The 18,681-nt window shown below is 39.3% G+C and overlaps 1 protein-coding gene across 1 annotated transcript in view; it reads right to left on the bottom strand.

Annotated features, from left to right (window-relative positions):
- Positions 1-15,460, bottom strand: part of ERICH3 (glutamate rich 3) — a 77,544-nt gene extending 62,084 nt beyond the window's left edge. Inside the window, exon 1 of the mRNA XM_075832843.1 lies at positions 15,199-15,460. Within this exon, the coding sequence (XP_075688958.1) occupies positions 15,199-15,218 (20 nt within the window). The 5' untranslated portion in view covers positions 15,219-15,460. The remainder of the gene's footprint in view (positions 1-15,198) is intronic.
- Between the last annotated feature and the right edge of the window lie 3,221 nt (positions 15,461-18,681).

An 18,681-nucleotide genomic window follows, 5' to 3' on the forward strand; every position in this document is an offset into this window, starting at 1 on the left:
TTATAGTAGTTATATTCTTGTATATAGGAGCAGTATTATAGTAGTTATATTCTTGTATATAGGGCAGTATTATAGTAGTTATATTCTTGTATATAGGGGCAGTATTATAGTAGTTATATTCTTGTATATAGGAGGCAGTATTATAGTAGCTATATTCTTTTATATAGGAGCAGTATTATAGTAGTTATAGTCTTGTATATAGGAGCAGCATTATAGTAGTTATATTCTGTATATAGGGGCAGTATTATAGTAGTTATATTTTTGTATATAGGGGCAGTATTATAGTAATTATATTCTTGTATATAGGGGGCAGTATTATAGTAGTTATATTCTTGTATATAGGAGCAGTATTATAGTAGTTATATTCTTGTACATAGGGGGCAGTATTATAGTAGTTATATTCTTGTACATAGAGGGCAGTATTCTAGTAGTTATATTCTTGTATATAGGGACAGTATTATAGTAGTTATATTCTTGTATATAGGAGGAGTATTATAGTAGTTATATTCTTGTATATAGGAGGCAGTATTATAGTAGCTATATTCTTGTATATAGGAGGCAGTATTATAGTTGTTATATTCTTGTATATAGGGGCAGTATTAGGGCATGGCCCCATGGGGCGTATTTCTTCCGCAACTGTCCGCATCAATGCCGCACAGAATCTGCGTTGCAGATTCTGTTGCGGATCTGCCCAAAATGTGCAGTGAATTGATGCGGACTAGCCGTTGCGTATTGAGGTGAAGTACTTCCCTTCTCTCTATCAGTGCAGGATAGATAGAAGGGACAGCACTTTCCCTAGTGAAAGTAAAAGAAATTCATACTTACCCGGCCGTTGTCTTGGTGACGCGTCCCTCTTTCGGCATCCAGCCCGACCTCCCTGGATGACGCGGCAGTCCATGTGACCGCTGCAGCCTGTGATTGGCTGCAGCCGTCACTTAGACTGAAACGTCATCCTGGGAAGCCGGACTGGAGGAAGAAGCAGGGAGTTTTCGGTAAGTATGAACTTCTATTTTTTTTTACAGGTTGCTGTATATTGTGATTGGTAGTCACTGTCCAGGGTGCAGAAACAGTTACTGCCGATCGCTTAACTCTTTCAGCACCCTGGACAGTGACTATTTACTGACATCGCCTAGCAACGCTCCCGTAATTACGGGAGCCCCATTGACTTCCTCAGTCTGGCTGTAGACCTAGAAATACATAGGTCCAGCCAGAATGAAGAAATGTCATGTTAAAAAACCAATACGCTCCGCAGCACACATAACATGTGCATGACATCTGCGGACTTCATTGCGGAATTTAGAATCTCCATTGAAGTCAATGGAGAACCTCCACAATGAGTCCGCAACCAGTCCGCCACACGTCCGCAACATCCATTGTATGCTGCGGACACCAAATTCCACACCGCAGCCTATGCTCCGCAGCGGAATTTTCCGCATCGTCTAAACGAACACTACTAAAAAGCAGTGGAAGGCAATGGAGAAACGGGTCCGCTGCGGATTAACGCTGCGGAGCGTCCGCAGCGGAATTCCAGAGCAATTCCGCCACGTGGGGCTTTGCCCTTATACTAGTTATATTCTTGTATATAGAAGCAGTATTATAGAAGTTATATTCTTGTATATAGGAGCAGTATTATAGTAGTTATATTCTTGTATATAGGGGACAGTATTATAGTAGTTATATTCTTGTATATAGGAGCAGTATTATAGTAGTTATATTCTTGTATATAGGGGCAGTATTATAGTAGTTATATTCTTGTATATAGGAGGCAGTATTATAGTAGTTATATTTTTTTATATAGGAGCAGTATTATAGTAATTATATTCTTGTATATAGGAGCAGTATTATAGTAGTTATATTCTTGTACATAGGGGTAGTATTATAGTAGTTATATTATTGTACATAGGGGTAGTATTATAGTAGTTATATTCTTGTATATAGGAGCAGTATTATAGTAGTTATATTCTTGTATATAGGGGACAGTATTATAGTAGTTATATTCTTGTATATAGGAGCAGTATTATAGTAGTTATATTCTTGTATATAGGGGCAGTATTATAGTAGTTATATTCTTGTATATAGGAGCAGTATTATAGTAGTTATATTTTTGTATATAGGGGCAGTATTATAGTAGTTATATTCTTGTATATAGGAGCAGTATTATAGTAGTTATATTCTTGTATATAGGGCAGTATTATAGTAGTTATATTCTTGTATATAGGGGCAGTATTATAGTAGTTATATTCTTGTATATAGGAGGCAGTATTATAGTAGTTATATTCTTTTATATAGGAGCAGTATTATAGTAGTTATAGTCTTGTATATAGGAGCAGCATTATAGTAGTTATATTCTGTATATAGGGGCAGTATTATAGTAGTTATATTCTTGTATATAGAGGGCAGTATTATAGTAGTTATATTCTTGAACATAGGGAGCAGTATTATAGTACTTATATTCTTGTATATAGGGGGCAGTATTCTAGTAGTTACATTCTTGTATATAGGGGCAGTATTATAGTAGTTATATTCTTGTATATAGGAGGAAGTATTATAGTAGTTATATTCTTGAACATAGGGGCAGTATTATAGTAGTTATATTCTTGAACATAGGGAGCAGTATTATAGTAGTTATATTCTTGTATATAGGGGCAGTATTCTAGTAGTTATATTCTTGTATATAGGGGGCAGTATTATAGTAGTTATATTCTTGTATATAGGGGGCAGTATTCTAGTAGTTATATTCTTGTATATAGGGGGCAGTATTATAGTAGTTATATTCTTGTATTTAGGAGGCAGTATTATAGTAGTTATATTCTTGAACATAGGGGCAGTATTATAGTAGTTATATTCTTGAACATAGGGGGCAGTATTATAGTAGTTATATTCTTGTATATAGGGTGCAGTATTATAGTAGTTATTTTCTTGTATATAGGGGCAGTATTATAGTAGTTATATTCTTGTATATAGGGGGCAGTATTATAGAAGTTATATTCTTGTATATAGGGTGCAGTATTATAGTAGTTATATTCTTGTATATAGGGGGCAGTATTATAGTAGTTATATTCTTGTATATAGGGGCAGTATTATAGTAGTTATATTCTTGTATATAGGAGCAGTATTATAGTAGTTATATTCTTGAACATAGGGGCAGTATTACAGTAGTTTTTTAGTTATATACTGGATGAAAAAACATTGCAGATCTCTTACTGAGATGTCAAATTTGAAAAACTGACAAGTTGTTCCCTAATCTAAGAATAAAGTTGTCACTTATGTCAAAGAAACAAGAAAGCCTTTTCTTTCCTATATGAATTTGTTATGTTGTACTGTTGGCTGCTACTTGCAGAATTCGCCATCCTGAGTATTCTTCCCAATTTTTATTTTTCTTCCATACAAAGTCATCATCTATATCTGAGAATCGTGAGCTGGCAATGTGGGGGTGGGATATAATTTGCCTTGTTATCATTTCTACCACTTATTGACACAATGAAGGTTATTTTAGGGAATCACGATTTGTGTAAAGCTAGAGGACAGATGATTTGGTTAAAATGAGGGAGATAAAAATCAAAAGTACAGCAATCTTCAGCCACGTGACGGCATCTTGATGCACCTGTGCGCTACAATTACTCCACACTGCTTTGCAGGATTAAAGAATGTCTCTCCTCTGGCAGACTTGCGTTGTGTTATAATTGCATATTTAGATAATTTACCTAAATGTATAAAACTTAAACTTAAAGTGTACTATGTCTTATCCTCCATTCACATCCAAAGCTGCATTTAAAAGTACTAATGGTTTTCTGATTGCTGAGTTCACATCTCCTTGTGGCCCCTGCTGGTTCAGTGTATGTGCAGAGCATTCTGGGATATATTTACCTCTAGGGCATGCCCCCACGTGGCGGATTTCCTCCGCAACTGTCCGCATCAATGCCGCACAGAATCTGCGTTGCAGATTCTGCGGCGGATCTGCCCAAAATGTGCAGTAAATTGATGCGGACTAGCTGCTGCGGACTGCGGGAAAAGTGCTTCCCTTCTCTCTATCAGTTCAGGATAGAGAGAAGGGACAGCACTTTCCCTAGTGAAAATAAACGAATTTCATACTTACCGGCCGTTGTCTTGGTGACGCGTCCCTTTTTCGGCATCCAGCCCGACCTCCCTGGATGACGCGGCAGTCCATGTGACCGCTGCAGCCTGTGATTGGCTGCATCCGTCACTTAGACTGAAACGTCATCCTGGGAAGCCGGACTGGAGACAGAAGCAGGGAGTTCTCGGTAAGTATGAACTTCTATTTTTTTTACAGGTAGCTGTATATTGGGATCGGTAGTCACTGTCCAGGGTGCAGAAACAGTTACTGCCGATCGCTTAACTCTTACAGCACCCTGGACAGTTACTATTTACTGACGTCTCCTAGCAACGCTCCCGTAATTCCGGGAGTCCCATTGACTTCCTCAGTCTGGCTGTAGACCTAGAAATACATAGGTCCAGCCAGAATGAAGAAATGTCATGTTAAAAAACCAATACGCTCCGCACCACACATAACATGTGCATGACAGCTGCGGACTTCATTGCGGAACTTAGAATCTCCATTGAAGTCAATGGAGAAATTCCGCCATGAGTCCGCAACCAGTCCGCCACTGCTCCGCAACAGACAGAGCATGCTGCGGACACCAAATTCCGCTCCGCAGCCTATGCTCCGCAGCGGAATTTTACTCAACGTCTAAACGAACACTTCTAAATTAAAGTGGAAGTCAATGGACAAACGGCTCCGCTGCGGATTAACGCTGCGGAGTGTCCGCAGCGGAATTCAAGTGAAATTCCGCCACGTGTGAACCCAGCCAAAGCCACACTGCTTGCTAGCAGTGGAGTCAATATGTTAGTCCCTTGTTTGATGGCCGACTCTTGGTGGGTTTTGTTACTCGCCATACACTAAATGCTGCCAGAGAGAGAAAGATGGTGGCCAGGACAACATTATAAGATAGATAGATAGATTAGATAGATAGATAGATTTTTGTCACCATTATCAAGATCTCTGCTTGTTGTCAGTAAATAGAAAGAATATTCTTGAACAATACTTGAGCATTGTCTTGCTAACACAATTAAGGGCTTGCAACAATAGTATCCAGTCTATACAATTCTCTGAAACTTTAACACATAATTAGTACAACAAATCTTTGTCCTGCCCTTACATTTTACCTGCACTGACACATTGTAGCAAACTATATCAAACTAAAGTCCAGACTGTTTAGCTCACAGATGATTTTCTAGACTAGATACAACTGAAGCAAACCGCAGCTGTGAGATGTTAAAGTTCTGACCTGGTTTCAGTTTATAGAAAAAGAATGAACCAATTCAGTGACAGCAAGCAGAGATGCTGAAACACAAAGTATATTAGAATGTTGCCGAACTTTTCATTATATACAGTAATGATTAAGCTTCATTTACATAAAACTGGATGACGTCTTTAAATTATGGTTTCAGTTACGATCTAATTGTTAATCCCCTCTAATATTCAGAGATTGTATAACGTATCGTACCTATTTATGGCATTCCCTTTAATATGACGTTTGCCCTGAGATTTTTGCTTTGACAGTGATCTGGGCTGGTCAGAGTGTATGGTCGTGGGGTGGACGCCCTGTGTGCCAGGGACCTTATCCTCCCCATTCACAATACACAATGTTCTCTGCATTGTTCATGGATCACTCAGACACTATAGTAACAGTTTAGAGTTTCCTTGGTGCCGGTTTGCAGGTTGCCAGGAATTGCCCCGTGTATTTACATTGCGTCTGATTAAACATGACAAACTTGTACAGTCGCTATGTATGGCTGTAATCCCTTATATATAGGGCTTCCGGGATAATAGTACATAGGTAATCCCATCATTGTCAGCACAGGATCCCACTCAGTCCTGAGACTGATTATTATAATTTATAAATAGCTATACAGTCTCTTGTGTAAATTTACTGTGTACTTCTTATGTTTTGTTTTTATGCAGACAAAGACTTGTCTATAATCATGTTGTATTAAGTAATAACAATCAGCCAATAGAAAATAAACATATTTTTTCGTGAAGTATAGTATTATTATAGTAGTTTCTTGTACATAGGGGCAGTATTATAGTGGTTATATTCTTGTATATAGGAGCAGTATTATAGTAGTTTCTTGTATATAGGGGCAGTATTATAGTAGTTATATTCTTGTATATAGGAGGCAGTATTATAGTAGTTATATTCTTGTATATAGGGGGCAGTATTATAGTAGTTATATTCTTGTATATAGGGGGCAGTATTATAATAGTTATATTCTTGTATATAGGGGCAGTATTATAGTAGTTATATTCTTGTACGTAGGGGCAGTATTATAGTATTTATATTCTTGTATATAGGGGGCAGTATTATAGTAGTTATATTCTTGTATATAGGGGCAGTATTATAGTAGTTATATTCTTGTATATAGGAGGCAGTATTATAGTAGTTATATTCTTGTATATAGGGGGCAGCATTATAGTAGTTATTCTTGTATATAGGGAGCAGTATTATAGTAGTTATATTCTTGTATATAGGGGGCAGTATGATAGTAGTTATATTCTTGTATATAGGGGGCAGTATTATAATAGTTATATTCTTGTATATAGGGGCAGTATTATAGTAGTTATATTCTTGTACGTAGGGGCAGTATTATAGTATTTATATTCTTGTATATAGGGGGCAGTATTATAGTAGTTATATTCTTGTATATAGGGGCAGTGTTATAGTAGTTATATTCTTGTACGTAGGGGCAGTATTATAGTATTTATATTCTTGTACATAGGGGGCAGTATTATAGTAGTTATATTCTTGTACGTAGGGGCAGTATTATAGTATTTATATTCTTGTACATAGGGGGCAGTATTATAGTAGTTATATTCTTGTATATAGGGGGCAGCATTATAGTAGTTATATTCTTGTATATAGGGGCAGTATTATTATAGTAGTTTCTTGTATATAGGGGGCAGTATTATAGTAGTTATATTCTTGTATATAGGGGGCAGTATTATAATAGTTATATTCTTGTATATAGGGGCAGTATTATAGTAGTTATATTCTTGTACGTAGGGGCAGTATTATAGTATTTATATTCTTGTATATAGGGGGCAGTATTATAGTAGGTATATTCTTGTATATAGGGGCAGTATTATAGTAGTTATATTCTTGTATATAGGGGCAGTATTATAGTAGTTATATTCTTGTATATAGGGGCAGTATTATAGTAGTTATATTCTTGTATATAGGGGCAGTATTATAGTAGTTATATTCTTGTATATAGGGGGCAGTATTATAGTAGTTATATTCTTGTATATAGGGGGCAGTATTATAGTAGTTATATTCTTGTATATAGGGGGCAGTATTATAATAGTTCTATTCTTGTATATAGGAGGCAGTATTATAGTAGTTATATTCTTGTATACAGGGGGCAGTATTAAAGTAGTTATATTCTTGTATATAGGAGCAGTATTATAGTAGTTATATTCTTGTATATAGGGGGCAGTATTATAGTAGTTATATTCTTGTATATAGGGGGCAGTATTATAATAGTTATATTCTTGTATATAGGAGGCAGTATTATAGTAGTTATATTCTTGTATACAGGGGGCAGTATTATAGTAGTTATATTCTTGTATATAGGAGCAGTATTACAGTAGTTATATTCTTGTATATGGGGGCAGCATTATAGTAGTTATATTCTTGTATATAGGGGCAGTATTATAGTAGTTATATTCTTGTATATAAGGGGCAGAATTATAGTAGTTATATTCTTGTATATAGGGGCAGTATTATAGTAGTTATATTCTTGTATATAGGGGCGGTATTATAGTAGTTATATTCTTGTATATAGGGGGCAGTATTATAATAGTTATATTCTTGTATATAGGGGCAGTATCATAGTAGTTATATTCTTGTACGTAGGGGCAGTATTATAGTATTTATATTCTTGTATATAGGGGGCAGTATTATAGTAGGTATATTCTTGTATATAGGGGGCAGTATTATAGTAGTTATATTCTTGTATATAGGGGACAGTATTATAGTAGTTATATTCTTGTATATAGGGGGCAGTATTATAGTAGTTATATTCTTGTACATAGGGAGCAGTATTATAGTAGTTATATTCTTGTATATAGGAGCAGTATTATAGTAGTTATATTCTTGTACATAAGAGCAGTATTACAGTAGTTATATTCTTGTATATAGGAGTAGTATTATAGTAGTTATATTCTTGTACGTAGGGGCAGTATTATAGTAGTTATATTCTTGTATATAGGAGCAGTATTATAGTAGTTATATTCTTGTATATAGGGGCAGTATTATAGTAGCTATATTCTTGTATATAGGAGGCAGTATTATAGTAGTTATATTCTTGTATATAGGGGGCAGTATTATAGTAGTTATATTCTTGTATATAGGAGCAGTATTATAGTAGTTATATTCTTGTATATAGGAGCAGTATTATAGTAGTTATATTCTTGTATATAGGGGCAGTATTATAGTAGTTATATTCTTGTATATAGGGGCAGTATTATAATAGTTATATTCCTGTACATAGGGAGCAGTATTATAGTAGTTATATTCTTGTACATAGGGGGCAGTATTATAGTAGTTATATTCTTGTATATAGTGGGCAGTATTATAGTAGCTATATTCTTGTATATAGGAGGCAGTATTATAGTAGTTATATTCTTGTATATAGGGGGCAGTATTATAGTAGTTATATTCTTGTATATAGGAGCAGTATTATAGTAGTTATATTCTTGTATATAGGGGGCAGTATTATAGTAGTTATATTCTTGTATATAGGAGCAGTATTATAGTAGTTATATTCTTGTACGTAGGGGGCAGCATTATAATAGTCCATGGGGTAAGTATTATTGGTTAAAAAGAGATTGCACTTAGTTTGCCAGAACAGTTAGTAAATCGTCCTTAAAATGTACACATCTTTTTGAGACAGAAATGTACTCAGAGCAGTTGCTTTTCCTTGACTTTTCTTGTCAGCTTGTACAAAATGCATTCATCATTGTGTGTGTTTGGGTTTATAGGTCAATAAATCATCATCATCATCATCTAACTACAGCAGAACAATTATAGTAATAGAAGTGAATAATGAGAATAATTACGGCACACATTTTTGTGCTTCCTCCACCACCTCTCCTGCTGTGGACATGTCTGCAGAACATACAGTGAATAATATATGTATTGTGCCTACAGGGCAGTGGCACCTACCATAGTATCCATGGCGGCCGTCAAATCAAGCAGCTTTCTACAACACACAACCCCGTCACCTTTGACTATGGTCAAAGGATCAATTCAATAATTGCTCTATATTATATACAGCGGGAGCCTCCTTGGAGAATTCTGTGACTACGCGGGAGGCAAGTTATGCATTAAAAAATAAAATAATCCTGTGAACAATAACAATGTTCAGTACCTAGTGCCAAAAATTACCTAAAAAATAAAATCCACCAAACCGCTGTTCTGTATCACTGTAGGGGGAGGTTCACTCGGCCTATTTTCAGCTGTTCTTCGGGCCGTAAATGCCCCAAAAAATGGCTGAAAATACAGGGGCCTCCAAACATTTGCCCATTGATTTCAATAGGAAAAACGGCGTTCCGTTCCCACGGGGCGTTTTTACGTGGCTGTTTTTAAAAACGGCGCGTAAAAAAATGCCCTGTAAAAAAGTGCATGTCACTTCGTGAGCCGTTTTTGGATATAAATTGGTCAAACTATGCAGTCCAGCACCACAGATGTCTCTGGGCCAAATGAAATATGGATATTAATAGGGTTGTATGTTGTTTTTTTTTTTTTTTATTTAAAACAAACATTTTTACATACCCTAGAAACAAAATAATCGCCAGAGTGAAGAACAGCCTGCTCTGGAGGACCCAAAACATCAATGCATTAAATGGACAGCTCATTGATTTCAAGATGACTGGTGTAATGCATCACGTCCCCTGTGGTGGCGCTGCAGAGATATATAACACGCTATGAAATTCCTCCACAAATTACAACAATTGATTAAGTGATTGTCTGGGATCCCTCTGACTAAAAAGAGATCGTCCAAAGTGGACTACCCCTTTAATTGTATAATAACCCTTCAAACACATATTTATATGTCAGGCTTATTAGAAAGGACGTATGATCTTCTCTAAAGTAGTGTTTTTAGGATATAAGGAAGTCCATTGTGAAAATGTGTCACATGATACAGTGACAGGCAATGCAGGTGGCAGTGCTTGGCTGTTGCGGTCATGAGACATCGCTATGGGCCGGACATCACAGAAGGACGTCAACATCGAAGTGTCGGGATAACCTAAGGCAGAAATGTAAACTCTTTTTATTTCTTGCACAGTGCTGTATATGTACGGTGTGGGGATGGTGTGGGCACAGGAGCTGTGCCCGTGCCAACAGCAGCAGGTGTAAAATACAGCTAACATCCCCAATCTACAGCCAGAATCGAAGAAGATAACCTCGATCTCGGCCGTTTAACCCCCAAGATGCCTCAGTCATTAGCAACCGCAGGATCTAAGTGGTTAGACAGAGGGAGAGGGCTCTAACACTGACAGAAAAATTTTAAGTTGAAGTCCCCTAGAGCGTTTATTAGGCATAAGTATATATATTTTTTTTTAAATACATATATTGTATCACAACGATAACTACGACCTGTACAATAAAATGAACATGTAAATTATACTGCATGGTGAGCAACGTTAAAAACGAAAACTGAAAGAATGGCTGTTTTTTGTTCACTCACCCCCCCAAAAAATAATTATAAAAATTAATCATTAAGGGCCTGTTCACATCAGCGTTGCCCTTCCGTTGAGGGGTTTCGTCTGAGGTTTCCGTCTGGTATCCCCTCAACGGAAAGGCAAACGGAAAACGTAGCTTCTGTTTGCATCACCATTGGTGTCAATGGTGACGGAAACGTTGCTAATGGTTTCGGTTGGTCACCGCTGTGACAGGGCCTTTAGCAACGTCTTCATCACCATTGACATCAATGGTGATGCAAACGGAAGCTAAGGTTTCCATTTGCCTTTCCGTTGAGGGGATACCTGACTGAAACCTCCGACAGAACCCCAAAACGGAAGGGCAACGCTGATGTGAACAGGGCCTGAGTTCTTTGTACCCCAAAACGGCACCAATGAAAACTTGTCCCACAAAAACCATACCACATAGAATACGTCAACAAAAACAAAATGTAGTCGTAACAACCCGTAGAATAGAGGTAACATATACCTCACGGTGAACAGCGTAAAAACAATGGTGGAAATAAAATGTTAAAAAATTGAATTGTATTCAATACAATATATGCATCACAACAAATGCCACAAAAAATTATGGTTATAAGAATGCAGAGATGAAAAAACTAAAAATTAGCTGCATCCTAAAGGAGTGAAAGGTGAGTATATATGAAATAATAATATATATTTTGTTTTTATTTGGAGGACCTTCAAAGGTTTTTTTTAATTGTCAGGCATCCCCTTCTATAGGCCAACAGCCAATGTAAAGTTGGACACCATTATACAGTATAATAATATACTAAGTAATTAAAGAAAAAGAACAGATCTATCAACAGCAGCTTGTTGATGGTTTCCCGGTAACAAACGAAACATTTTTTATAACCTAAACGGAAATGAGGTGAAAACAGTGGAAAGAGTAATAAATATCTATGATATACAGTCTGGGATTTGACATTTGTGGAGTATAGAGCCGGTGATAGTCATAGCTGCAGCTTCACTGGCTTTATCATCAGGTGAAGTCATGATTTACGCTCCTACTAGGGTCGGATTGCAAGTATTTGTGAAAATAGAAAGCGACTTCCGGGGAAAAATGACATCAAAGCCGTCTCCTACTTTAATTCTAGTGTTTTTGCTCGTTGTTAGATAAAATGAACACGTCCTTTGTATATTTATATCAGCCGGAGCTTCCTCTGCTGGAAGTTTAATGACCCTACTGGAACGCATTCCAGAGCCCTTCGTGAAAAGAGCGTATAATCAAAATCCTGACGACATTGGCATCGGCTTTCGGTTTTATCGGTTGATCAAGTCCCTGGGTGAATTTTCCTTGTTCCCTGCCATGTTACATTCAGACTAGAGAGTAACCCTTATGTACTGTTATAAGAGGACATCAGCTGCGGGCCCAAATAATATATGTAAATCGCTATAGGTGACTATTATGCCAGTTGCACACGACTGGGTGCCACTTGGGCGGTTTATTCACGGCATACGATAGTTTTTACGGACTCATTCACTTTAGCGGGTGGACGGACCCGACGCTCTGATCTGTGGAAGGATAGAACACGTCCTATCTTTCCACGGACGGGACCCGGCCGGCACACACGGTTGTGCACATTGGGCATTACTCTTATTCTTTATTGTCTTCCTTGTCACATGACTATTCATAGGGGTACAGCTATGACTCCAGCTCAGCTGCCTTGACTTATGGGGGCCCAAGGTAGTCTGAAATCCACCTCCTGTCTCATCAGTGGCTCAGATTGATACTCTTTCTCATGTTTTACACTGCAGCTCAGCCTGCTCAGATTGGCTGCTGTGTATAAGCACAAGCCCACCAAGAAGTTGGCGCATGGAGATTTCCATTCCATTGCAAGGAAACAACGAATACGAACTACAAGCAATTTAATATAGGGAACTGAACCTCAATAAAGGGGACCTGTTATTTTTGTTAATTTTCTTAACCCTTTCAAAACGGAGCCATTTTTTGCTTTTTAATTATTCATTCTCCGCCTTCCAAGAGCCATAACTTTTTTATTTTTCGCAGGATCCACCTGTTATCTATCACATCTAAGTTATGAACTTAACAGGTGGATCCTGTGTGTGTGAACCAGTCAGTCCCGCTAACCTGACGAGTACATGATTCAGCGAACGATACAGCTGCTCTGTATACAGAATACAAAGCAGCTGTATCTCAAAAAGTTAAATCTATTTTTAATAAAAAGTAATTTGAAAGTTGCACCAAACACCCTGATAGACATATATATATATATATATATATATATATATATATATATATATATATATATATATATATATATATATGTGTATCAGTGTGATTGGTGCAACTTTCTAAATACTTTTTGGGAAAAAATTATTTTTACTTTTTGAGATACAGCTGCTTTGTATCCTGCATATAGAGCAGCTGTATCTAACACTGAATCCTGTATCCGTTAGGGAATAGGGAATAGGAGAGTTTTACTTTGCGTCGGTTATGTTCACATCTGTGTAAGCAGAACGATAATGACGGCAGTGACAGATCCAAAAAATAAAATATTTGAAGCAGCACAAATCCCGATATCATGAGCGGTGTCACGCTGTAAAATCAGACAAACCCAGTCTGACGTCATGTAATCCTCAGAAAAAGCGTGGTTGAACAGCAACAAACATCTCCAAAATTTCAATCAATAAGTTATTTTATTGGTCAAACATCCAGTAAAAAATGGTAACGTTTCGACCTGTGACAAGCGGAGGGTCTTGACAGATCTGTCACATAATCGACACCAACGGCGCCTGTCGGAACCTATTGATTTTAATGGGTTCCGTCGGGTTTCCATAATTTAATCAGTCAAAATAGCACTGCCTGCTGCACTATTTTATCAGGGATTTTTGAAGAAATCTGTGATCGGGTCTCCTAACAAAGCTCCCGATGCAGATGTGAACAGATGAGAAGAGATTGGAATTCATTTTTCCTGTAGACATTGGATTATCCAAACTCAGCAATCACTTTCCATATGTCCTATCAGGGCACATGGACACTATAGAGTGGGGGTCCTCTACTCGAATACCGCAGATATAGTCGTGAGAAGCCCTTTTAATGGAACTCCGCTTTGGACAATCTCTACTTGTTAGAAGGGTCCCTTGGCGATAAGCTGTCAATAAGTGTCTTCCTGCTGGGACCCTCAGCGATCAGCTGTAATTTGTGGGGAAATCTAGCAATAAGTGTTGAATTTCCCTGCAGCGCCACCACAGGTGAAATGAAGCATTACACAATGCCCATTCATATCAATGTGTTGTCTGTGTAAAGCAGCACAGGTGCCCCAGAGAGAGAGACGCTCTATGCAACTGCCCTACCCTCTGGCCAAGAGACGAGGATCCTGAACTACGGACCCCCCCCCCCCCCCTATTAACTGAGGATTCCCATATAGGGTGTATGACAAACAGATATAACAATTAATAACTTGCAGCAAAAATTTGTAATCCCGGGAAAACAGTAGAGTGGAGAATTGTACTACAGAGGAATAGCAGAGCAGGTAAACTGCAGAATATATAAGGAAATCGCTCAAATAGCAATCGCCTACTAGAGTGTTACTATAAGGGTATGTTCACACGGCTTATTTTCAGCCGTTTTTCGGGGTGTAAACGCATCCAAAAAACGGCTGGAAAAAACGGAAGCTGAAAGTTTCAAAATATCTGCCCATTCATTGCAATGGGAAAAACAGCGTTTCATTCCGACGGGTCTTTTTTTACGCAGCTATTTGAAAAAACGGCGCTTAAAAAAACGCCCCGTAAAAAGAAGTGCATGTCACTTCTTGAGCCGTTATTGGAGCCGTTTTTCATTGTGTCAATAGAAGAACAGCTCAAAAAATGGCTGCAAAAAACGCATCAAAAAACGTGTGATGCTTAAAAACGGCTGAAAATCAGAGGCTGTATTCCCTTGAAATCAGCTCCGCATTTTACAGATCCGTTTTGCGTGTGAACATAGCTTTAACGGAAAACTCCTCCTAATGATTTACCGCAATCTGCCTCTTTTCTTTGGGGGACCCTCCCTCCCCAAATTTACATAGCACTATATCAACACTAGTCCAAAGTTGCGAAGTATCCATCATTTAAAGGGACAGGCACAGGTGAAGATACCGTACACAGTGTTCCATGGACTCTCAGCGATGTCCCTTTAGTCAGCACAAACTTTATTTCCACAATCCCGCGGAGCCCCCTCCACATACAAATAGGGACACTATTCTCCAAATCAACAAGCGTGACATGATGGGTGTTGTAGTTCTTCTATTACTGTGCACTAGATCAACAGCAAAGTCTCTCCAGGATATTGTCCTGCAGTTAAATGGTTAAATCACATGCAACCAGAGCGAGCATTTGTTTTGTTTTGTTGGAGGAAACCCCCCATTTTCCGCACAGATATCCGATAACTTTTAGGTTTTCGCCTCACTTACCCTATATATGGGTGACTCATGTTTGCAGGCGGCTGGTAGGGCGTACGAGGTTTGGAGGTGAGGTGCAGCCCCCTTCGAGGATTCCCCTGAATGGCTCCCAGCTCCCTTCCCTCTCGCTGTCTGGATGGCACCCTGGTTGCTAGGGTGAGACACACGATGATGCTTTTGCACAAGGCGGGCAGGAGATTGTACGACCAATCACTGTGTGAACCAGCCTCTCCCTCCAGTCATTGTGGCTGCGACCAATAAGCTACCATGTCCCCGGGCCGAGCCGTCTGTCATTCATCTGTTCCCTAGGAGCTCACACAACAATTGTCTATTTACAACCTGCAACAAGATCTCGCTCAGATATCAGCCGCCGGACACAAAGCTGTGACGTAGTGACTGTAGGAGCTCGCAATCTAATTTTTGGATGCATGCGAGAAGTGATTATAGAGCCGTCAACATGGGACAATAGAGGAAATCTGTGAAATATTAGAGCGATTTATAAGGGTATGTTCACACTGGCTATTTTCAGCCATAAACGTCCCGGAAAATGGCTGAAAAATCGGAATCAGAACGCCTACAAACATCTGCCCATTGATTTCAATGGGAAATACGGCGTTCTGTTCCCACGGGGTGTTTTTTTACGCCTCATTTTCAAATGGTGCGTAAAAAGACCCCCGTAAAAAGACGTGCCTGCCACTTCTTGAGCCGTTGTTGGAGCTGTTTTTTATTGACTCAATAGAAAAACAGCTCCAAAAACGGCCGTAAAAAACGCAGCAAAAAAGCTGAAAATCAGGAGCGGTTTTCCCTTGAAAACCACTCCATATTTAGGGTATGTTCACACGTACACGTCCGTAACGGCTGAAATCACGGAGCGGTTTTCAGGAGAAAACATCTCCGGAATTTCAGACGTAAAGGCATGTGCAGGCGTTTTTTGCAGCGTCCATTACGGACGTAATTGGAGCTGTTTTTGCATGGAGTCAATGGAAAACGGCTCCAATTACATCTCAAGAAGTGACAGGCACTTCTTTGACGCGGGCGTCTTTTTTTAGGCGCCGTCATTTGACAGCGGCGCATAAAAAAATGACCGTCGGCACAGAACATCGTAAAGCCCATTCAAATGAATGGGCAGATGTTTTCTGCCGCTTTGGAGCCGTATTTTCGGACGTAATTCGGGGCTAAAACGCCCGAATTACGTCCGTAAATAGTGTGTGTGTGAACCCAGCCTTACAGCCGTTTTTTGTTAAGCGTGTGAACATTCCCCATCAAAACAAAAAATTCCCATTAATTCGGCATCCAATAATCTGGAAATTCTGATTGTTGGTAAGTTTATAAAGACGTTCTGTATGTCCATCACATTCAATATGGATCGCGGTTTTGCAGTTAAAACTGCCGTGAATTCCGCCCGCAGATTAGACCCGTGTCAATGGCGCTAATCTGCGTGTGGCTACCCAATGCGGTTTTCTCATTGGTTCCGCTTTAAGAAGTGATGTCACTTAATAGTTTTCTATATTACACATGGAAAATTCTGCTCCCGTATAAACAACATTCACATTAAAAGTCTTGTGCCAAAATCTGCGTGAAAATCCGCCACGTACGTAACTGTTGATAGTTGGGTGACTTTCATCTAAGGTTGTATGGCCGGCTTTAGTTTCCCCTATAGATCTATTACCCGACGCTTGTTTTTGGTTCAAAATGACAAAAGAATCACAAAAGCAGGAACGACAGACGGAGGCCGGGCCGACACGTCGTGATCACAATGCGTTATGTTTCCGCAACTAAATACATTGCGTAAAAATCGCAGCATTTCCACGTGTGAACTCGGCCTAAGACTCCTCTCAGGGCACGACAAGTCATAGTCGTTTATTTTTTAGGCCTTTTTCGTCTGATTTGCATACGCAAGAAAGGGTCAGTTTTTCATCCATATGAATGTTCGTGTCTCATCCGTTTTTCTTCTCTGCACACACTTCTCGCTCTTCCTTTTCTTTCTTTTTTCTGCATTCCTTTAGCAACTGATCCGTGAAAAATGGCAGCACATGGAAGTTTTTCTCACGCACCCGTAGATATTAAATACACAAGTCTGGTCCGCAAATAGAGTATGCTGGGAGTTTCTCGCAACGGACACATGCTCGGCGACAAAAAACGGATGTGAGAATAGCCCCATTGGTCAGTGTGCTGCCTGTTCTTAAACTCTCACTCGTGTGCGGGACGTTTTATGTGAATAAGGTCTCTGGGTTCTATCGCACCGCCTGACGTGGGCCGCATATACAAGCGCCGATCCACGACACAGCTCGTTGGTCGCCGCTCGTTGGCTTTCACAAGGAGCTATGTACAAGGATGAGCGCTCGTTACTCCGATCGCTCGTCCCCGTTCATTTCTATTATGACGGCAGCGCGTGTCCATGCTAAGGGCTTATTCAGACGAACGTGATATACGTCCGTGCAACGCGCGTGATTTTCACGCGTGTCGCACGGACCTATGTTAGTCTATGGGGCCGTTCAGACAGTCCGTGATTTTCACGCAGCGTGTGTCCGCTGCATAAAACTCACGACATGTCCTATATCTGTGCGTGCGTGAAAATCACGCGCAGCACATGGAAGCACTTCCGTGGGACGCGCGTGATTCGCGCAACAGCAGTAAAAAGTATGAATGAAAACAGAAAAGCACCACGTGCTTTTCTGTTTACAAACATACAAACAGAGTGTCATAATGATGGCGGCTGCGCGAAAACCACGCAGCCGCGCATCATATGGTGATGACACACGGAGCTGTTAAGTACCTTTTGCGTGCGCAAAACGCCGCTTTTTTTACGTACGCAAAACACACACGCTCTTGTGAATCCGGCCTTACACAGAGAGACGTGCTGCCGGCAACGATAATAGTTTATGCTGTATAAACGATACGATCGGCTGATCGTTGCCTTGTTTACACCGAGCAATGATAGGGAATGACCGTTCTGTGAACACTTGTTTGCCCGATAATTGGCCGGAGTAAAAGGGCCTTTACGCTTAATTTTTTTTAAAATATTTTTTCTTTAATATCCAATACGAAGTAGTTGTCTCTGCGTTGATCCCAATAATAAAAGTTTGCCGTGCGCTCCCCCTAGTGGTGGCAGCTAGAATTGTATCAATTAACAAAGTCTATGCAGATGATTTGGAGCTCTTTATCTTGGCAATAAGATGTATGTATTTATACATATTTTTTTTGCTTTTTCGGTGAGGTAGTGGTACGTCTTTCTGCGGCTCAGGTACCCTGCAAATTGTTAGTAGTCAATACGTGGCCTTTTCTATCAACCATTCGGTCAGCAACGGATAAAAACCCTACAAATTCAAAGTGCATTTCAATTACGATGGCAGAGATGGCGGTCAGAGCCTGCTGGGAGTTAAAGTTTCAAAAACTTAGAGGGCCACAGGTTGGAAATCATCACATTAGGGTGAAGGCATCGCATGGAATTCAGTGAGATCTGATCAATATTTATGATCAGCTTTACTTTGTGTT

This window comes from Rhinoderma darwinii, chromosome 7 (genome assembly GCF_050947455.1).
Source record: "Rhinoderma darwinii isolate aRhiDar2 chromosome 7, aRhiDar2.hap1, whole genome shotgun sequence".
In the NCBI taxonomy this organism is placed as follows: Eukaryota; Metazoa; Chordata; class Amphibia; order Anura; family Rhinodermatidae; genus Rhinoderma; species Rhinoderma darwinii.